Source organism: Chelon labrosus (assembly GCF_963514085.1).
Source record: "Chelon labrosus genome assembly, chromosome: 24".
Lineage (NCBI taxonomy): Eukaryota > Metazoa > Chordata > Actinopteri > Mugiliformes > Mugilidae > Chelon > Chelon labrosus.
Window position 1 is genome coordinate 9,554,779 of NC_140357.1, and position 22,382 is coordinate 9,577,160.

General features: G+C 48.1%; 1 protein-coding gene across 1 annotated transcript in view; it reads left to right on the plus strand.

The window, feature by feature from the left end:
* Nucleotides 1-22,382, plus strand: part of LOC311509184 (voltage-gated inwardly rectifying potassium channel KCNH7-like) — a gene marked incomplete at both ends in the record, with an annotated part of 44,918 nt that overhangs the window by 17,111 nt on the left and 5,425 nt on the right. The window contains 12 exons of the mRNA XM_084574264.1: nucleotides 1,239-1,394; nucleotides 5,836-6,303; nucleotides 7,486-7,506; nucleotides 8,150-8,173; nucleotides 8,834-9,048; nucleotides 11,691-12,116; nucleotides 17,437-17,668; nucleotides 17,761-17,928; nucleotides 18,041-18,240; nucleotides 20,037-20,289; nucleotides 21,448-21,653; nucleotides 22,208-22,292. Coding sequence (XP_084430390.1) covers nucleotides 1,239-1,394; nucleotides 5,836-6,303; nucleotides 7,486-7,506; nucleotides 8,150-8,173; nucleotides 8,834-9,048; nucleotides 11,691-12,116; nucleotides 17,437-17,668; nucleotides 17,761-17,928; nucleotides 18,041-18,240; nucleotides 20,037-20,289; nucleotides 21,448-21,653; nucleotides 22,208-22,292 — 2,454 coding nt within the window. The remainder of the gene's footprint in view (nucleotides 1-1,238; nucleotides 1,395-5,835; nucleotides 6,304-7,485; nucleotides 7,507-8,149; nucleotides 8,174-8,833; nucleotides 9,049-11,690; nucleotides 12,117-17,436; nucleotides 17,669-17,760; nucleotides 17,929-18,040; nucleotides 18,241-20,036; nucleotides 20,290-21,447; nucleotides 21,654-22,207; nucleotides 22,293-22,382) is intronic.

The following is a 22,382-nucleotide window of genomic DNA, read 5'->3' on the forward strand; positions in this document are numbered from 1 at the left end:
CTTGTCACTGCGCCTTGTCTTTGAGGACATAAAAACAGATGCATTTGTATTTTTATCGCGCACCGAATCAGTTTAGTTGCAAGTTTGAAGTACAATCTGGCTTTTTATTTTATTATTTTCAAACCCTCCACTCATATCCACGTCCGCGTATGAGCCGCGTACAGCACGGTATGTAATTTCCCTCTGGTCACGGACTGTTCCTGACTACCATGAAAGGAACGGCACACCTTCACCCGGTCTGCGGGGCTTCTTTAGCATACTGTCACTAATGTCAGATGAGGTGCGATTCTGCCTCCGCCATCCCCACTCCTTCTGACTGAAATTAATGGCTGGATCCACTCACGGTGACACTGATGGACTATTAGGGGCAGCGTACTGCTTAGCCCAGCGGATTCAAGGCTCCCCGAAACATAAATCAAAACCCCCGACCCGGTGAAGTAGTTGTAAAGCTGCGCAACGGAGCTTCATAGCCTCGCCATAGAGGATGAGATTTACTGGATTTGTGCAATTCATTGTGAGAATACACATTTATTGTGTGGTGGTTTTGTATGTGAGCTGCGGTCGAGTGTTGTCTGTGCTCCCCCCACCACCTCCCTCCCTAGAAAAGAAGCGCTGTAGGCTGGGTGCCTGCTGGGTTGAGCTATAAATAGCTTCCTGGTGACAGCAGGACTTAGAGCCTAATGTGAGAGAGAGCATTTTCCAGATATGTCCACGTTTATTATTTAAAACTTAACATGCGTCTCATTTTCTACATTGGCAATCTGGTCGTAGCTCCCGTGCGGCTAGCTATTTAAACTGTCACATGTTCCAATCTGAGCTTGTCATTAAAGACTTATTTATTCTCATTTGGGTTCTGTTTCTCTCTCTCTCTCTCTCTCGTCTCCTGTTTGATAAATTAAGACTCTTAGGACACGAGGCATTAGCAGCGAGCAGGGTCGCCTTAAATTTACCTCCCACCGAGAAGCCATCGCCAACACTAATAATTGGGCCTTAAGGACGGAGGAGCAATTCATTCCTTCTCTCTTAATACACGTCTGGATATATATGAAATCATTCAGCTTCGGAGGCTTTCCTCTCCGTGGACCTCTTGACCCTCATTTTTCTGCAGCTCCATCTTGGATAAGACGTTCGAATGTCGAAGGGTATTAACGGGTCAAACCGCACTCTATCTAAAAAAAGCCGATCAAGTTTTGCCGTCTCTAACTACTGTGTCTTAACTGTCTCTCGCCCCGGTCCAGGTTCGAACTTCCTCTGCGCCACCCACATCATCCCCGTGAAGAACGAGGAGGGGGTGGTCATGATGTTCATCCTCAACTTCGACTACATCCTGGACGAGGGCAGCAGCGACTCGCTGGAGAAGCTCAACCACACCTCGCCTTCCAAAGCTGAGCAGCGTGAGTGAAAACAGTCGAGATAACGTGGCGTGTGATGTTTAACCAGTCGCCTGAGTCTGATTGTGCTGCGCTCAGACATTAGCATTTCCATTAGCATCTGCTCCCAGGGACGGACCACCAACCAAACAAATCTGACGAAAGCAACACTAGTCTGTGCTGAGATGCTCCGGGAATAGTTTTGGTGTTGCCGTGCAATGTGTCCAGCCTTACTGATCTCTCTTTACAGCACTCCCGCACTTTTTGACATCCAGGTCCAGGCATATCTGGCGGTGGGATCCTCCCGTAACTTGGGATTCCACACATATTTCTGCATTATGTGTTGCTGAGGAAGTTGGTAGTGGTGGTGGTGGTGGAGCAGATTGGCTGATTTAGACTTTGGTTGAGATGCCCAAGACAACCAGGATCAGGAAGGGCTGCAAGACAGAATGACAATGATTTTTTTAGGAACAAGGACTTGAGGATTGATTGGTTTGGAGGATGTGGGCAGAAAAGATAAGAGCACCGACTTTGGCGATGTGGAAAAGCATGCAAGTGAAGATAATGGAGCAGCAGAGATGGAACAAAGAGTTCAGGACGGGAACATGGAAGAAGAGTGATAATAAAGCCAGTTGACCTTTTCCAACCTTCTCCCACATCCACACTCTATCCTCACCGTGCCGATGCACTACTTTAGCATCCTGCCTTTGAAGAATAATCCTTCGTCGTGCATGTAACTGCGGCCTGTGCATACCTTTCTGCTGGCGGCGGTAATCACGTGCGCAGCTGCTGGAATTCCCTGCTAGACACCTCTTTTTGGCATGTTGACAACAGCGTTTAGCAGACAGTGACGTGTTAGCCCGCCATCATCTCAAAGGTCTGGCCCAATTATAGCTCATAGCCTGCCCGGATGGCCTGATGAACTGCCGGAGCAGCACTGTGGAGCACTCGGCTTCCCAGAGCTGTCGGCGTAATAGCGTGTAATGCCATTCCCCAGCGGTGCACTCCGACGCGATCTTGATACCTCCTCTCTCTTCAAAGTGTCTCTCTCTCGTTCCTCATTTTCCGTCTGTGACACGGAAAGCGGCGGCGCGGCGGACCAGAGGTCACCTTTAGATGACTGTAATTGGATGAGGGGCCCCCCTAACAGGCTGCACAGCCTCATGGGGCGTGCGGTGAAGGGGAGTCGGGACGTGTGTGTTGAGTGTACAAGCGCGCGTCTTCGGGTCTGTTTGTGCACGCCATGTGATTTCATGCGCACTCAAGCGCCGGTCAAACAATGCGTGAACATACGCGCCTTTCAGTCGTTTCCCTGATCAGGATTCCCCCTTTCATTTTCATTATCTGAGTGGGCCTTGTAAGCAAATTTGGTGGTCAACTCCAGATTTGCTTACGAGGCCTGATGCTAGACACTATCTCTCCCTCCCTCTAACTTTACCACATAGTCCATGTTCTCATTTCTTCTCAGCCCTCACCCACTTAAAGGGGAACTGCTGTTTTTTTACAACCTGGACCTTATTTCTGGAATAAAATACAACCGTTTACTCACCCATATTACTTTTGTGTCACTCGTAGTCAATCGGGAGATATTTAGATCAGCATATATCTATATAGTGGGAGTGATTGGGGCACCGAAACGCAGCCTCTAAATAACGCATTATCTGCTGCGAAACTCGCTCATTTCACCAATATTTTGTTATCGTACGCTAGTGCTATTCCCCATTGATTCCAGAGTTACCTGTTGTCATCATCCAGGGTCTGTAGATTGACCTACACACCAGCGACGGTCGGCTTGTTTACCTGCAATTTGCTACTGCTAGTTTTTTGCAACATGGCTGAATATTTTTCTGATTCTGAGGTTGTGGACGAACCATAGCAGTAGCAAATTACAGGTAAACAAGCCGACCAAAAATATAACTAAATATTGGTGAAATGAACGAGTGTCGCGGCCGTTATTAAGAGGCTGCGTTTCGGTGCCCCATTCACTCCCACTATATGGATATACGCGGATCTAAATATCTACCGACTGACTACAAATGACACAAAAGTTATATGGGTGAGTAAACAACAGTATTTTATGCCAGAAATAAGGTTGTAAAAAACAGTAGTTCCCCTTTAACGACTCGTGACCAGGAGCTTTGCATAGCCTGAATCTGCCTTAACCAAAAAGTCAACATGTGCATAAGAGACAAAGAAACATATTGTACCTGGAGTGATTGCAGAATGGAGGACATGCTTGAAACTAAAAGTTTAAGAGCCCGGCGGTTGCTGCGGCTGTTCGCAAATACAACAAATCCAAATTAAACAAATCAGTCGGACGTGGATGTGTGCTTTGCTGCAGGCCGGTCAAGGCGCAAGGACACCAAGTCTCGCCACTCTGTGCCTGTTAAGCATCTGCACCTGGATCAGATTCCTCCAGAACATGCCGAAACAACGTATTTGTGCTTCTCTACGTAACCAACAACTCTACATGAACTTAAAGGTTTTTATTCTGTCTTCAGTTGCTATGGACCCAGGGAATTAAACAAGTGTGAGAACAGTCTAGGATGCGTACAGTGTTTTACAGTCAATTAAAGATGTTTTCTTGTCTCTGCCTGCCTTCGTGCGCTCTCACAATCTCCTGGCAACTGCGAAATCCCATCAAAATAAAAGCTAACTTACACTAGCACCGGCTCATCGCAATAACGTTCTAATTTTCCCTCTAATAAATGAGTGTGGGTAAAGTGGGGACACAGCAGAATTATCCCGGTTATCCTCTAGCCGGTGAGTAATAGGAGAACAGGGAGCCCTGGTGAAAATAAATAAATAAATATAACTCCTAAAGGTAAAATCAGGCAAATCAGCTCGTAAGCACATTAACTCCGCTGCTGCTGTTTTTTAATTTAACTTCAGGAACAGGAGCAAGAGACAAAAACAAAAGGGACACAAAGTCGTTTTTAACCACAGGTTTATTTTCCGCCGCGTCCGCAACACAGAAAGACATTACACTGACACAACGCGGGGATGTGAAATGCAAATATTACTATCTGGTAGCGTAGCAACAAGGGGCCGCGGTGCGTCCGCCCGCCGTGCCTTGTGTGAAAGCCGCCGGCGAGTTTTTTTGCAGGCAAAGAATGAGAGAGGGCTTGAGGAAGGGAGGAGGAGGCACGAGCGGTGTGCACACGTGACTGAATTCTGAACTAATTAAAAGATCCGTGGTGTATACGGTGTCCTCGGAGCACGGTAATCAGACGCACTGTGTTGCCATTAAGTATTTTGGCACTCGAGTTGCAGGATTATGTGGTAAAAACGTCACCATACGCTCAGTCTTTTGCGTATTATTCCTTCAGAGTGGTGAATCAGATGCCGTTTCTGCACATTTCAATCTTCCAGCTCAGTCTTATCTCTGGTATCTGACTGATCCTCGGCTCCAGATCCTGCTGCGAAACCCCCAATTAAATGCAAACAATTCACCATTTCCGCCGTCCGACTGGAGACTTTAATTTAAGCGCACCACCTGGGCAGAGAGACCCAAACAGACGCGTTGGGTTTAAAATTAGTTCCGTGCAGTCTCTGTCAGCGTCGCACCGAGTAGAAGCGAGGACACTAAAGACGCATCCCTGCCGAGCATCAAACACCCTTAGCTGTTTCACACTTTGCAGATAGTGCCGCGTCAAATACAGCTCGAGCGAATATATAAAAGAGGCACGATGCGACGCTGGGCGCTCCGTGAAAAGGGAATCGGGTTTCATTGCGCCTCGTGGACTCGTAGTTCTCGAGGCATCCCGGCATGTAAGGCATATGTTCAGGCAGCTAAATGATTCACAACATGGAGGCCTCAGTTTGCAGTCCATATGTGAAATCCCATGAGCGTGAACGCCTCTCTCGTGACATGTTTTCTCACATTGTGAGACGCAGTTGAATATCCGTTTGTCTGTTATCCTTTACACTAAGTTTGCCAGACAATAGGAGAATGAATATAACTTTTTTTTTTTAAAATTTCGTACGTCCTTCTTCGTCTCCCCATGAGATATCACTCACTCCAGCTCGTAATCCTTCACGGGACTCGCTCCCGAATGCACCGCTGCAGTTATGATGCATCAGCAATCGTCCCCCCTCTCCCCAACCCCCCATGAATAATTGAAGGAAATTGAAGATTGGAGCAGAGCCCGAGGCGGAACGGGCATTTGTTTTGATCCGACCGCCGGGGTCTTTTCAGGATAGCTCCTGGTGGCAGGCTTTTATTGGCAAACAAGTGCAAGATATCAGCGGTTTAAGTCAGAAGGGGTTCCTCTGGCCCTGTTTTTGGTCAAATTAGGCTCAAATTAATTCACAGCAGCTCTCCACTGCCTCAGAATGAGGGGCCTCAGGCTCTCTATACTCTGTGTCATAAACTCTTACCTAATGGGGTGTTAGTATGGAATAATGTGACAGTAATGGAGGAATGTATTTCTTTTCTCATTGCTTTTTCCTTCTTCTCTGTTAGGAAGAGGGAGATTCTTTCGCTTCCGTTTCCCGGCATTACCTCTCCTGGGCATCAGCAAGCAGTCCCTGCCCCAGGAAGACCCTGACGCCGTCATGGTGGACTCCCCGCGCCACAGCGACGGCTCGGTGGCCACGCGCGACTACCAGCTCCCCGCCACGCGCGAGAGCTGCAGCCCCTCCTACGCCAACGACACCCGCGCCCTCATCGGCCCCAGCCACTGCTCCACCCCCGTGTCCGGGCCGCTGGACCACTCGTCGCCCAAAGGCCCCTGGGGACGGGTATACCCCGACCAGGCCCGACACCAGAGCCAAGACGACACACTCATCGCTGCTCCAACAATCCCGGGCCTCACTCCAACCGCCTCCAGAGAGACTGTGTGCAGTATTCGCAGAGCTTCCTCTGTACATGACATGGAAGGCTCCGGGTCAAATTCCAAGATGGCATTCAGGGACCGACACGCCAGTGAAGGTAGGAATCCCCTGCTCTTGTAAATAACCAAAGAAATAGGTTTTAATTGTGGTTTCCCTTTCCAGCCTAAAATGTGCAATGTTCCAGTACAATACAATCGTTTACTCACCCATATAACTTTTGTGTCATTTGTAGTCAATCGGGAGATATTTAGATCCGTGTATATCCATATAGTGGGAGTGAATGGGGCACCGAAACGCAGCCTCTAAATAACGCATTATCTGCCACAAAACTCGTTCATTTCACCAATATTTTGTTATCGTACACTAGTGCTATTCCCCGTTGAGTCCAGAGTTACCTGTTATGATCATCCGATGATGATGCCTTCTGACCTGGATGATGTCATCTCTGAGCGCCGCGTACACCCGTGACAGTCGGCTTGTTTAACTGTAATTTGCTACTGCTATGGGTCGTCCACAACCTCAGAATCGGAAAAATATTCAGCCATGTTGCAAAAAACTAGCAGAAGCTAGTGAAATCAACGGGTTTCGCAGCAGATAATGCCTTAATTAGAGGCTGCGTTTCGGTGCCCCAGTCACTCCCACTATATGGATATACACAGATCTAAATATCTCCCGATTGACTACAAATGACACAAAAGTTATGTGGGTGAGTAAACGATCGTATTTTATGCCAGAAATAAGGTCCAGGTTGTAAAAAACAGTAGTTCCGCTTTAAGTAGGAGACATTTTCCAGAATAAAACATTTGAAGGGTCTTTAATAAAACTGAAATGTAGTCAAATGTTGCAGTTTGGATTACCCACGAGCGACCCTGGCTATATCAATTACCAATGTGATCCCAAAATAGAAAAAGATGCGGTGCACCAGCCTCTTAATGAGTATCATAATGAGTCACAATCTATTCTGTACGCTATTGATCTTCCTTTGAATCACTCATTAGCCTTTTGGCCCTCGTTTGGTGGAGGGTAGAAGTGCCCCGGGCTGGCCCTGTTTCCTCCAGGCCGACCCATCCATCCCCATCCGCTTATCTCCAATCCCCATTCAAACAGCTCCCAGTGGCTGACACAGTAATACGTCTACTTCACTGTAATGAATTGTTCATGGGGACAGTAGCGGGGTTCTAATGCCTGCGGCCATTTATCATAATAGAAATTCTTCTCTCACCCCCGATCCCACCTTTTCTTCTCCTTCTTTCTCCTCCTCCGCTGGCTGCCGTCGCAGACAATGGTCGCAGCATCAAAGGTAACCAAGAGCAGCCTGCTGCATCTTGAGCTCATGAATTTTAGCACGTCTTACGGACGAACCTGCACAGACAGAGCCTGCTTGCTGCATGAGTTTCCCCACACGGGGGTCTGTGTTGAATGCAAACGCCTCGGAGGAGCTTGTTTGTTGCGACTCCTTGGGAGGCTGGCGCTTGACGGCTTAACCCCAACGCCCTAGCCTAACCAGCCGAGCCAGTCGCCCAGAGGAAGGCTCACCTCTGCACGCGCTTGCATGAAGAAACAAATGCCTCTCCTGCCTGCTCGTCGGAGAAAATCAATGGAGATGATATCTCCCACTGTCTGTAACCTGTGTTTTGCTCTGTGTAACCTCTGAATCCTCGCTGGCGTAGCTTAGCGAATGAAAAAGAAACCTCGCTGCGCTCACTCCTCCCGTGTTAAATGCCACTGAGCAGTGCAGATGCTGCATGCATTTTACAGTAATAGTGGTCCCTGGAAGTGTTCTTCACTTACACACAATGCATTGATTTTAAGTAGGAATGTAATATTAGCATAATTGCAAGTACTGTAATTGCTCTGTAATCTGTACCCATGATCCCAGAATCCACCCCTCCATAATTCCACTTTCCCCTTTACCTCCTATCTCTTCTCTCCCGGTTTGCTAGTGTCTCGCTCCTGGATGGCTGGGGGTATGGCTTAGCTTCTATCATTTAAGTTCTTCTTTTATGATCTGCCGTGTTATGCACCCTGACCGTGGCATGCACTGCAACCTCCCATCAACCTCAGCTGTCCGCTCCTCTCGTCCTCGACTCTCAATCACGAAAAGGGGGAACGCTAAATCGGCGCATCTCTCTTTTTTCACCTTTTTGTCACATGCGTGTCTCATACGGCCACCACCACGTGTCGGTGTGTGTAGTGCTGTCACGTATTGAATGCGAGATGCCGGGGAAGTCAGTTTTCATTAGCTTGTAGAGATCATTGGGCGTAGATGGTTTGACTAACTGTGTGTAGGTGCATTCTTTAACCATTCTTTTCTTTCACCAACACTGTTCTTCATTATCTTTTAATGACAAACCTCAAAGGCCTGTTAATCCTAAACGGGTCAATCTAACAGTGTCGAGTTTGTTAATTCAGTATCTGTTGTATACTCGGTGTTGTGTTGTGGTTGAACTCACTCCAAAAAAAAAGTAGGAGCCACTCCATGCTCATGAAACCATGTCACAACAATCAGTCACAAATGAACACCAGACTGTTCTCTGGTGTCCAATAAACTCAACAACCCGTACGATCAACGCTAGAGAGAATATTTATTTATTTATATTTTTTTAACAATTACGTCTTCCTCTCAGGGCCGTTCAGCCACATCAAGTCCAGCCTCCTCGGCTCCACCTCCGACTCCAACCTCAACCGCTACAGCACCATCAACAAGATCCCCCTCATCACGCTCAACTTCTCCGAGGCCAACAACGACAAGAAGTGCCCGTCCCCTCCCTCCTCCGAGAAGACCATCATCGCCCCGAAGGTCAAAGACCGGACGCACAACGTCACGGATAAGGTCACGCAGGTGAGGCAACGCGGATGTCCTGAAAAAGCGTGAAAAATCAGTTCAGTGCGTAACATTTAACAATTCGCAAATACGCAAACGTCGGCTTGACAGCTAAAATCCGCAGATTACTCATGTAAATTCAGCCTTTTTGCATGTAATACTACTAAACTAGCATGCAAACTGCAATAGGAAGTGCTTTAGCCACCCATGATAATGCACATAACATGCACACAATTGAACAGTCAAAGCTGCACAGATTGAGCCGTCAGCAGAGCCTGCAGATTGCATCTCGGCGCGATTAACTGCAACTCAAAGGGGTCCGATACGTTCAAGCGACAGCGCCGCGTATCACTTGATAATCAGGGATATACTCTTACAGCCGTCAGACCGCATCCACGGCTCAGGGCACGTTTCTAGAGTTACACGCGGGGTCAGAGGTCATTCTCACCTTCCCTGCCACAGTCAAGAGGCGGCACAAAGAGTAGACAAATGCTATATGGATTTCAAAGCGTAGGCCAAAGCTGCCCCCAGCCACTGATTAGGTCTCCATTGTGCATTTTGCCCGTTAACTATGTAACAGACAGAGGGCACGGAAATTGACCTCTGTTTGCGCTGGGAGGCAGCTTCGGCCCAAGGCCCGAAAACGTGCGAGACGGCAGACACCACGGCGACCTCAGTTCGCACTGAGCTGCCTTGACGAGCCTTTTTAGGTCCTGGAAGACCTAAAAAAACAGCTGATTAATACGAACAGTGAAAAAGTGAGAGTGGGCAGAGCCTCCAGAGCCTCCAGAGCCTCCAGAGCGTGCTGGGGGATCTAATTCTATGTCATCCCCTTATACTGTCCTCTCCCTCTCCCCCTCCCTCGGCTTTGAGTCTGTAAACAGTCCTCTAGACACCTGACTGTGAGCAGCACAAAGCAACAGCAGATGTCTTGAGACCAGCCAAGCCGTGATCAAGGCGACCGAGCAGACACGCTCACAGCTAGCCCGGGCAGATGGAGGGTTCACCCAGGAAGCTGGTCGACCCAAAGCCCAAAGCTTGCTGCGCTTTGAACACCTCGGTGCACGTGGCTCACTCTGACACGAGTCCAAACTATCACGCGTGTGCATATTTTAACGATAAAACATTAAATGACGCTCCACTCTTATAAATAATCCCGGCACACCTAAGACAACCGGGTAAGAGGAGAAAGCCGGAGCTGATTTGCATGTTGTTTGAACACAGAGGAAGCTTTCCCTTGTCCCACAGGAGAGAGTTCATTTGCACCAAGTGCACGTAGCTACAGTAGGCAGGTTAAATAATTAAGACGGGATCTTTTATTTAGAAACAGATTGGCTGCAACACATTGATCTGGAAATGTCATTCTCCCGACCAGCCGACTCCTTCCCAGCAAGCTAACGGCTAACGTACATGCATCCTCATACACCGAGGGTTACATGCGTCTATAAAGAAGCAGCAGATGTCTCGAAAACCAGCCGAGCCGCAACCAAGTACGGAACAGACTCACTCTCTGCTGTGCCGCTTGGCTTCCTCGCAGATAGACAGCCCCGGCAGATGGAGGGTCAAGCAGAAGAAAGCGGACTTGCAGATCGCACGCTGGTTGCCGCTAACTGTAAATGAGTTTGCTCAGTGACAAGCATCACTCCATTTTGATTGATGCAGCTCACTACTGCGACTATTTCCCAGCATTACTGTAGTCCTACTGCATTTAAGATTTGCCTTAAAGCTTCATCTACCAACTTGCAGACCAGTGTAGTTCTCCCCCCGAGGTCACAAATTGAGTTCATTGATCAAGCTGATCTTATAGCGTATAGGTGGCAGGTGATGACTTTTTCTCATCGGGGAATCCCTGCAGCACAAACTCTGACCTGTAATCTCCCTCTTGAGATAAAGGAAGATGCAACGCGTATTATATTCGTGCAGCAATTACACTGAACTTGCCCTGCCCTGTAGCATCTGCAACTGACTGACTCACCTGCCCTTGCAACCCATCTGCCGCTTACTCAGCTACCATAGTCAGCAGTAAAATACTCTGATACCATCTGAAATATCCTAGTTCCATACACTCTTTATCTGAAATGGTGCACTACTGTATTACCGCTGTTAAAACCTATTAGGGTATATATATATAGAGTAGCTGCAACAACAAAGACACTTATAGTGACATCCAGGCTCGCTGGAATTGATTATACCTCCATGCTCAATGCGATGCTTTGATATGCTTTCATGCGCGCATTTTTTTCATTTCATCCCTTTACGCACAACGCGATAAAAGGTTTTACTCCCCGTAACGGCAGCTGCAAGCTTAGTTCGCGGAATGAGGCTCTGAAGGGATTGAAGTGAATTGAATTACGTCATGCGCGGTCAAGATTTGATCCTTCGCTCAACGCGTGATGGATTGTATTTGCGGGGGAAACCCTGCCCGAGGGGAATCCGCCCGTGCAGATATTGAACTTCATTAGCATGCAGAACAATGTAAAGCTGCAGACATGTCAATTGCATATCGGCTTAACGGAATTTAATGAATTTAACCCATTTTCTTAGTGCAGATTTACAGTAAGCATTGATCTTCTTTAAGGGAGGTCTATGCAAGCACAATATATGTTAGAGAACCTTGAAGAAGCTAAAGGGGAATCAATTTCTCTGTCTTCCATCCCCAGGTGCTTTCTCTGGGTGCAGACGTCCTCCCCGAGTACAAGCTCCAGACGCCTCGGATGGACAAGTGGACCATCCTTCACTACAGCCCCTTCAAAGCCGTGTGGGACTGGCTCATCCTGCTGCTGGTGATCTACACGGCCATTTTCACGCCCTACTCCGCCGCCTTCCTCCTCAACGACATCGAGGAGCAGCGGAGGCGGGAGTGCGGCTACTCCTGCTCGCCGCTCAACGTGGTGGACCTCATGGTGGACATCATGTTCATCGTGGACATCCTCATAAACTTCCGCACCACCTACGTCAACATCAACGAGGAAGTGGTGAGCCACCCGGCCAAGATAGCCATCCACTACTTCAAAGGCTGGTTCCTCATAGACATGGTGGCCGCCATCCCGTTTGACCTGCTCATCTTTGGCTCAGGATCGGATGAGGTGAGTCGCGGGAACGAAATAAAAACGTGTAATTTTTGAGAAGCACAGCTTTTGCAGTCGTGCTTCTGAGCTGTTTTTTTTTTTTGCTCGAATGCTTAGAGTCTGACGCTCGTCCGTCACATCTGCTCGCCTCCGCTCCCTTTTCATCAGAGCCAGACTTGGAAGGACCCCGGGCTATCCGATCCAGATCAGTTAAAAAGGTTTTTCAGCCTCCCCGACCTCTCTGCCTTGCGAGAAAACGTTGCTCATCCGGGGGAGATGGTTCAGAAAGTTATCTAACGCTCGCGGAGAGTGCAATAACAAGTGAGCAACAAAGGACACGAACCTCACCATGAGGATACACAAAATACTTTGTGTTTAGCACAGGGTGTTCCGCACGGAGATAGAGTCAGGTGCACATCTTGAGATCGTTAATGGGAGGTGCTGGAAGCTCGATCGTATTTTATTTTAGCTTTAAATTCCTCTTTAGGCATCGTGTTTGTCTGCAATGTGTCTTTTAGATGCAGCTCTGCAGGAAAAAAGCGCAATGCGAGCTTTTTGCATTTTCTGAGAAAGGTGCTCCCCGAACGAAATCATTTAGCAAATAAGTTTAATGAAGCTGCAAGCTCGCCGCGTCACGTGACGTCCTCTTCGACGTGCACTCGGCCGACTCTGTGGTTGTGTCTAAGCCGTTAAAGCAAGCAGTTTGTGCATGTGGCTTTATGTTCTATAGGTTGTTTGCTGCAGCGTCCACGTGTCAGACGCAACAACCAGCCCTGTCTGCGCTCAGGGCTGCCTCCGTTTCTTTAGCATCGGTTTAAACTGCAAGCTCAGGATCATCTTCCGTATTCAAATCAGGCTCTATCTGTCTATCTATTTGATTAATAGATAGATTATACATGCAAAACACATTCCAGATGTGAGGGCCCGGCGTCGTTTGCAGAGTCACTGTTTACCATTAGGCGTTCCTGTGTGGGAGTCCGTGGCTGGAGGCGAGCAGTGAGTGGCGGCTGGAGAAAAAAGAGCAGACAGCCCCGGCCCGACGTATAGCCCCCGTCACACCGCCTGCTCGATTATTCCGCGGCAGAGCGCGTGTTCCCGCCGCAGCCCGCGTCCAGAGCACGCCGTGCCAGGATGAGTATTTTTAGCCCGCTCAATCACCGGCGGCGACCGAAAATAACACCTCGGCGGACGGCTCTCGTCTCGAGGTGCGCTATTTTGGCTCCACGTTCAGAGACGGGGAGCTATTTTTACGCCTAATCTCGTGCACCTTTTGTTGCCTGGGAACCGTATCTGACAAGTACGTTTTGATTTCATTAGCGGCTCAGATCTCGGCCCGTGCAGGACTTGAGCGCTGCAAGCTGGCAAACGGAAAGAAACTGCTGAATTTAAGAGTCATCCGTCATTTTCATATTAAGGCCCTGTTGTTGAAATAAGATCAGAATTATTTGCATATGGTCACATTTAAGGTAGTTGCAAATTACGTCTAAAGGAACGTCTAAACCTAAATTCAAATGCTGTTATCCTTTAATCCTTTGCAGGATTCAGAAAAGTCAGAACTAAAGCCAACCCCCAATTGCCCTAAGTGTCATAGGGCATGAGTAACTTTATTCAATATTCAAGAGAGAGCAGTTTACCCTCACAAATATAAAATTAACCTTTTGAGCTTACAGTGAACTACATTCTCTCCTTTAAGGCCAGATGTCCTGTGAATTATTCCATGCTCATTAAACCAAGCTGCTTTAATTAATTTGTTTTAGTATAAAATGTGCATCGTTTCGACTTCGGTGCGGGCACGCCGTACAGAAATGCTCTCTCCGAGTCCATTATGCTGCAGAACCCGCAGCTACGGCTGTACCGAAAACAAAAGGAGGGAGCGGAGGAAGGTTCATCGGAGCGGGCGGCCCCCTCAGTCTCACTTTCCACCCTGCCCTGCCCTGCGTGGTGCACACAGTCAGAGAAGACAGAGATGTGTGCTTTGCAGCCTCGCGAATCTATTTACTCAGACAATAGTCTAGCTGTGCGTACGGTGCTGTCGGATAAATAAATAAGCAAAGCACCCGGTGGAGCATTTAGTAGTGAAAGAACCGGAGATTTAGAAGAAGTTGGAGGAGACAAAAAAAAAAATATTATTAAAAACTACATCTGATTATCACAACCTCAGTTGATTCTTGATGTTTTAAAGTGGCCGTGTGAGCCCTCAAAGCCCCAGGAGCAGATTGCTAGAGGGTTATTTGACTCGTATGTTTTATTCAGCTTGTTGCTAATGGGAACTAAAGCTAGATTTCTGCTGGACATGCACCTCGCCAGAAATACAAACCACACATCCCAGAGACTGGGCAGAGATGCATCTCCTCCACCAACACTGTTTCTGCCTCCTGCACACAATCTACTCGAACATCTTTCCTGCATCATTTCAGTAAAACCCAACACTATATTGGTTTAATTCAGGTGTTCTAATCACTTCCATGTTCACAGGTGTATAAAATGAAGCACCGAGGCATGCAGGCTGCTTCTACAGTCATTTGTCAAAGAATGGGTCGCTCTCAGGAGCTCAGTGAACTCCAACGTGGTACTGTGATAGGATGCCACCACCTGTGCAACAAGTCCATATGATGACTATGAGGCTCATAGTGCGCAGAGGTCGCCAACTTTCTGCAGAGTCAATCTCTACAGACCTCCAAACTTCACGTGGCCTTCAGATTAGCTCAAGAACATCACCAAGTGCAATGCAAAGCGTCGGATGCAGTGGCGTAAAGCATGCCGCCACTGGACTCTAGAGCAGTGGAGACATGTTCTCTGGAGTGGTGAATCACGCTTCTCCATCTGGCAATCTGATGGATGAATCTGGGTTTGGTGGTTGCCAGGAGAACGGTACTTGTCTGACTGCATTGTGCCAAGTGTGAAAGGAACTCTGAATGCTTCAGCAAGAGATTTTGGACAATTCCACGCTCCCAACTTTGTAGGAACAGTTTGGGGATGGCCCCTACCTGTTCCAACATGACACCAGTGCACAAATCAAAGTCCATAAAGACATGGATGTGGAAGAACTTGACTGGCCTGCACAGAGTCCTGACCTCAACCCAACAGAACACCTTTGGGATGAATTAGAGTGAAGACTGCGAGCCAGACCTTCTTGTCCAACATCAGAACGGTCAAAACTTCCCATAAACTCACTCTCAAACCTTGTGGAAAGCCTTCCCAGAAGAGTTGAAGCTGTCATAGCTGCAAAGTGTGGGCCGTCGCCAGCCTGGGCTCTTCATAGATCTGTTGCAGAAGCATTAACAACGCTCTACCGTGTCATCTGTGCAGCGAGCCGACGTCTGTGCGCAGACACCGTTCGGCGGGTAACTCGGGGCCTCATCTCTCTCTACATACATGATTCATTCACTGTTCTCCGTGTTGTCGGTGACAGGGCGCGCTGGCCCGGATGCGCCGCGGTGAATGATGGCGGTGATTTGGGGGGGGAGATTGGGAGGACGAGGCTCTTTAATGGACCCATCAGAAGCCGCTAAAGCACTTCTCCTCACCGTGGCGGATGACACACTCGCCACCCTAAATCACTGTCCTTCAGGGAGTAGAGAGAGAGAGAAAAATTAAAAAAACTCCTCTGTCCTCTTTGTGCTTTCCCCGCTTTGAATAATCCATATCATATTCACGCTCACCTGCAAGAAGAGGTGCAAATAAGCAAGCGTGGACGTGAGGAAGAGCGCAATTACTGCAGGAAGCTGCAGGTAATGATTTCCCTGAGGATATTAGGGTAATTGTCAGGCGTGATAGGGAGTGGTAAGACCCATTACCGCTCCCTCTTATTGTGTTTACAGATTTTGTGACAGTAACAGACTGGGACTTCGTGTCACGGATGCGCACCGGCTCCCTTCATGTGTGTTCATTTAGCCGGGCTAGGATATTGAGACGGGAGGACTAAATAGAGCAGGAGGCTGTTTGTGTCTCTCCCTGTGTCCATGCATATGCTTTAAACAGGCCTCTATAAATTACAATAATTTTCCTCCCACGGCTTGACTTTAAGGCGGCTCCGACAAAGAATCCAAGCTCTTGATATTTATGTTTTTTAAAGCTAATTTTGCCGTCGCCTTCACATGCAGGTTTTTCTGCTTCATCACCAGCCAACAGATGACTCACCACCATCCCCCCGTTCCCTCTCACTCTCTCTCTCTCTCTTTCTTTCATACGCCAGTCTGTTTGACTCAAAGCCAGATCCATACTGACTTCCATGATTTGTGGAGCCGCGGGCTACCACGTCCATAGTCTGCGAAGTTGGAATGACACCGAGGGACGGCGAGACCTTGAAACCTCCGATTGCTCAGCAAAAAAAAAAACGATCCAGGAACATGTATAGCGTGAAGAAGATTAAGCGAGCTTTTAAATCTCCAGTCGCGAGCTTCACCCTGACCCGAAACCTTTGACAGAGCGAGAAGACAAACGACTCGTTCGCTTGGGGAGGTTGGGTGTCTGGTGACGGATGCGTGATGGGATGCAGGGTTTTCTTTTTCTCCGTGTGTTTGTGTGTGTGTTTACATTCGTTCTAAAACCATTTAATTTGACTTTTAGATTTCGGCGCGGGGGCGGTGTGATGGTCACACTTTTGCAAATACCTGAAAGAGGATCACGGGGCCGTGCAGAGGATGGAGTAAATTAAAAGCAACACATAGTCAGAGATTAAAGTGGCTATATCCAATAATTTAGGCTTTAGATCTTGAGTATCAGAACTTCTTCTCTCTTCTCTCTTCTGTCTTTTCAGCAGATTTATCTCGTGAGCCTTTATTATAGCGGCTTTGGGAACCACTGAACTCAAAGTGTAATTAAGAACTGCTAAACCACGAGCAGCTACATCAATAAATTGCTGCGAGCAATTGGGATTGCAGTAGATGAAGAGGAAGAAAAAAAAAAACACAAAAAACACTTTGATTGGCTCGACACATAGTTGCAGGGGAATGATCAGTTCTCAACGGAGTGACTCCAGACCAGCTTTACGTTTGTACTTTTACTTATTTATTGAGGTAAATCTTTAAATGCATGACCGAATGAGTCAAATTGCAGTTTGCAATCGTTTCATTGCAACTAAAATCTCCCAAATCACAGAAAAAAGACAAAATGAAACTGAAACAATAGGTTGGCAACAAGATACAATAACGTTTTACCAGTTCTGGACAAAGTTGTGAAACACCTAACCCCAGGAAGCTGAAAATAAAGACTAGAAGCTTGTTATGATTGGTCAAATGTGCATTGATGCGATGTTGCAGGACAACACGGCAGATATTAGAAGACTAGAACATGTGTAGAGCATTTAACCCAGATCGTTCCTTCCTTTGTTTCCTAGACGACCACTCTCATCGGCCTGCTGAAGACGGCCCGTCTCCTGCGGCTGGTGCGGGTCGCCCGCAAGCTGGACCGCTACTCGGAGTACGGCGCCGCCGTCCTCATGCTGCTCATGTGCATATTCGCCCTCATCGCCCACTGGCTGGCCTGCATCTGGTACGCAATAGGCAACGTGGAGAAGCCCTACCTGGAGCACAAGATCGGCTGGCTGGACAACCTCGGGGTGTCGATAGGTACGGTCGGGTTGGTTTTTATAGCTGCTTTTTATGCCATTTAGAAACATTTAGAGGTAATTCCTGTATGTTTTGTTGGTCGTCTGCAACAGGGAAGAAGTACAACTACAGCGACCCCAGTTCAGGCCCGTCCATCAAAGATAAGTACGTCACGGCGCTGTACTTCACCTTCAGCAGTCTGACCAGCGTGGGCTTCGGGAACGTGTCCCCCAACACCAACTCTGAGAAGATCTTCTCCATCTGCGTCATGCTCATTGGATGTGAGTGGCAGCTGAATCCACAGCCAGACAAGCCTTTATTTGTCACTCGGTGGTTACGTGCAGCCGTGGGTGTTTCTGTCCGTACTCAACATCTTTATTGCTTCCCTCCCAGCTCTAATGTACGCCAGCATCTTCGGGAACGTGTCCGCCATCATCCAGAGGTTGTATTCAGGTACGGCCAGGTATCACCTCCAGATGCTGCGGGTCAAGGAGTTCATCCGCTTCCACCAGATCCCAAACCCGCTGAGGCAGAGGCTGGAGGAGTACTTCCAACACGCCTGGACGTACACCAACGGCATCGACATGAACATGGTACGAGAGGGATCGCGCGCGGCTTTCTAAGCCCGCAGACGAAACAAAAACGCTTTCCCCTGTTTCCCCTTCTCTCCTTTCCAGTTTCATTTCTGTCCTGACAAACAAATCTACGCGATCACCGGCATAGTATAATGTTTGCATCACGATTATACTGTGCAATGTTCAGCCATAGCCACGAGTGAAGTGAAAGCCAAAGTTCCTGTGTGTGCATGCAGCAACTCTGGCTTTTTTTTTCTCTCCCCCCCCCCCATCACGATACTGCTCATGGTACTTATATGAGTTTGTCTTTTCCATGTCTGCCTCATGTCAAATGGAATGACCGCACCACTCTGGTAAGAGCAGGAGGTACATGTGCAAACACAACTGTTATATATATATATATATCTATATATATCAGTGATAGAGCTGTGTGTAGCTGTCTGAGTAGTTGTTTGAGTTGTTAGTTGTTGTTTTTTTACTTTTGATGCACAGAAAACAAATACACATTGTGTTAAGTTTGGGGTTTATTCTTGTTCCAAACATGCATGTGATTAGAGGACATATCCCTTGCACTACTATACTGTAAACACACGGCTTTACAGTATCTTCTGACGCATGCCGTTATCGAAGAAGAGTGTTCTCGCAGGCCCCAGTAACCGCTGGTAGACTTGCATGCGGCCTGCCTCCAGGTCCTGAGTTTTTTATTTTTGCATGAAATCTGTGTATTCAAATACGACCCCACGACAGTCACCTGGCGCCAGAGACCGAGCGAATCACGCCTGCGAGAGTGGGTACAGCCTCGCCGGGCGCCGCCAGGTTTCCCTCCCACCGGCGGGAGGCTTGGCCGCCCGCTCGGCGGTGGCACCTGCGCTTGCCAAATGCTGTTCAGTCTTTCCTTTCCAAATCTACTCTATGAGTTGTTGTTTTTTTTGTCGTTTCCCTGCAACAACAAAAAAAAAAAAGCCTCTCAGAGCCAATAAAACAACGGTTCGGGCGACATTTCTTGCTGTGCTTGTGTCATTAGCACATTTGTACTTTTATGTGTCAATGACGGAGATAAGAAATGTGTGTTTTCTTGTTTCAACTGTCCCCTTGTGTGTCTTTGAAAGCTCTTTCCCTTGCCTTCCGCTGTTTGAGAGTGTGGTTTACGGTCAGTTCAAGTCGCATCATTGGTTGTTTTGTTTGTCGGTGGTTTTGTCTTTAAATGGTAAGTGTTTTAGAAGTCTGTGTTAAATGCATCAGAAAGTGTAAAGTGATGACTATTTATATTCTATCTCTCACATCTTCTCCCACGCTAACTGACTCGAATGGGTAGGAGAGGCTCGATCGAGCAAGGTTTCAAAATTTGCAATCTTCTTCTTTGACAACCCGACGGCAGATTACGTGTCAGAGTGTTGAGGGATGTTTCAACAGACTCTCTCCGGATATTGTTTCTTGCTCGTGGAGTAGTTTGATCATGTCGGAGGAGCGAAGGCAGCCAAACTCTTCAAAAACGTAGGAACCTGTCAAACTGCTGCAAGCGGAGACGGCTTAAAGATTGTGTTTCGGCGTCCGTCGTTTATCCCCGGCCTTTAAATGTTCCGTCTCGTGTCTCATCCTCAGCTGCTCAAAGGCTCGCCAAAAACAGTAAACGGTAAAACCGCAGGTTTTGAGATGAAGGAACGAACACAAGTGGCAATTGTATTAAATTCTCTGAAGCCAGTCAATTTGAACCGCAACTCCAAACCAAAACCACACATTAAAACTCACAGCTTATAAAACCACAGCTAACCGTAGTAACGTGTGCTCCTGAACCCGTGTTTCACACTCTTCAGGTCTTGAAGGGTTTCCCCGAGTGCCTGCAGGCGGATATCTGCCTCCACCTCAACAAGACGCTCCTGCACGACTGCAAGGTGTTCCGCGGCGCCACCAAGGGCTGCCTCAGGGCCCTGGCCATGAGGTTCAAGACCACCCACGCGCCCCCCGGGGACACGCTGGTCCACAGCGGAGACGTGCTCACGGCGCTCTACTTCGTCTCCAGAGGCTCTATCGAAATCCTCAAGGACGACATTGTTGTGGCCATCCTGGGTGAGTCTGAAGTTCTTCCAACCTTAGCACATAGGTAGTTTAGTTGTCGGTGTGGTGTGTTGTGGTGCTGATGACAGGAGCTGCATCATCCGGAGTTGCAGCTGCAGTAAATCATAGCTCAGTCCCGGTGCATCCCATTGATCCCTTCATCCATTTGCTTTCTTTTAATGGCCGATGTCACGGAGCCAATAAGCCCCTTGACACAACAGGGTCACGATGAGCGAAGACCACGTACGGCGGGAGCTGTAGGTCGCAACCGAGTCAGCGGATTTTGCGCGAGGGATCTGCTGATTACTCCAGTTTCATGTGATCGTGTTTTAGACTGCAGTGGAAATTGCTGGGGTTCGCAGAACGATCATGCAAACTCCAGCCTTTGCAAAATAAAGGTGCAATAAACGTCAAAGTCTTGTCTTCTTTAGCAGCTAAACAGAGGCTGCGGTTGCACGTGTTGCTTGGGCGGTGTTCCCTAGCTCATGCGTGCTGCAGGCGGCACCAGCGAGCATGGTCAACCTTTCGGCCCGCGCCATGTAGGTCATCACTCGCGGTGATATTTGGCCTGCGTGGCTTCATGTGGACCAACTGGCATTGCATAAATCCCTTTTTACAGATGACTGTGATGGCTTCTGTATCCTTCTCGAGCTTCTCTGCCAGGTGGCCTATCTCTTTATGTTTTATCACGTAAACTGGACGGCTATACCCTGATCAGGCACAGCGTAAAAACCCAAAACAGCTATGACCTGTCAGGGCATAGATACAGGACCTATGGGGATGTCTAGCACCAGGAAATTGTGGATGGGGCTTTTTTTCCGGCGCATCCCGTGAAAGCTCGATGGGGCTTGATTGTTGTGTTCCTTGTGCAGTTTTTGCTGCGTGGCAGTGTGTGTGTTGTCACGCTTAAATGCCGTTGCCACGATGTAGATGTGCAACGATGGTTAGGTGGGCGGCAAGTGTTCGAGTGCCATCCTCAAGAAAGCCAACGTTTCCAAGCAGAATATTGCATCGTAAGGAGAAAATCAATACGCCTTCATTAGTTGTGAGTGGCTCTAATGCTGCTGATCAGTGTATCGGTGGATGCTGCTCCTTGAAATGCCCTTAAAAGAAGGAGTCAGCCACTCCACTGCCTACGTCTCACTCCGTCGCCTTCTCCCTCCCCCCTAGGCAAGAACGACATCTTCGGCGAGATGATCCACCTGTACGCCAAGCCGGGGAAGTCGTGCGCCGACGTGCGGGCGCTGAGCTACTGCGACCTGCACACAATCCAGAGGGAGGAGATCCTGGAGGTGCTGGACATGTACCCGGAGTTCGCCGACCACTTCCTCACCAACCTGGAGCTGACGTTCGACCTCCGGGATGAAAACGCAAAGGTACGTAGCCGCGGAAAGCGCCGCGGCCAACTCTTTATTGTGATTTCCTGAAGGCTTTTCTGTAGAATCAACTTGACTTGTTCAGCTTTAATGTAAAGAGTCCATTTCTCGTACCACGTCCACTTATATCGGACAAATTGCTTTCTTAATAATTTGTCTTATGGCTAATTTAAAGCCTTTTTCTTTAATACGCCATTAGCCGGAAGACGAGAGTGAGACAGAGAGTGCGTTAGTGAAGCTCTAAGAGTGGACATTACAGACAGAGGACATGATGTAGGCTCTAATTATAATGAACTGAGTGCAAGAGCTGCATTATGTGAGCGTGAATCCACATTAATTCTTTTATTTATCCTTGAATTAGAAAGCTTTGGGTGCACTTTGCATCGTCCCTTTGTTATTTATTCACTAGAGTGGAAAGACGAGAGAAGAGGGGGGAGGACGGAGGAGACACACGAGGAAGTTTAGTAGGATTACATCAAGAACCGCAACCGTTGTTTAGTTAAGACGAGAGTGAAGTAGAGAAGAAGTGACTTGGATCTGATCTCGCTTTACAGACAAGCGACACGCAAGCGGCTGATTCCAACGCGGATGATATCAAGTGTCGAAGGAGGACGTCGTACAAAAGGAAAACCTCCACAGGTCAGCTTGAGACACAACATCACGGCTGTTAAAGGTTTAATTGTGGACACACACACACACACACCTACAAACCTGCAGTAACTTTGTGTT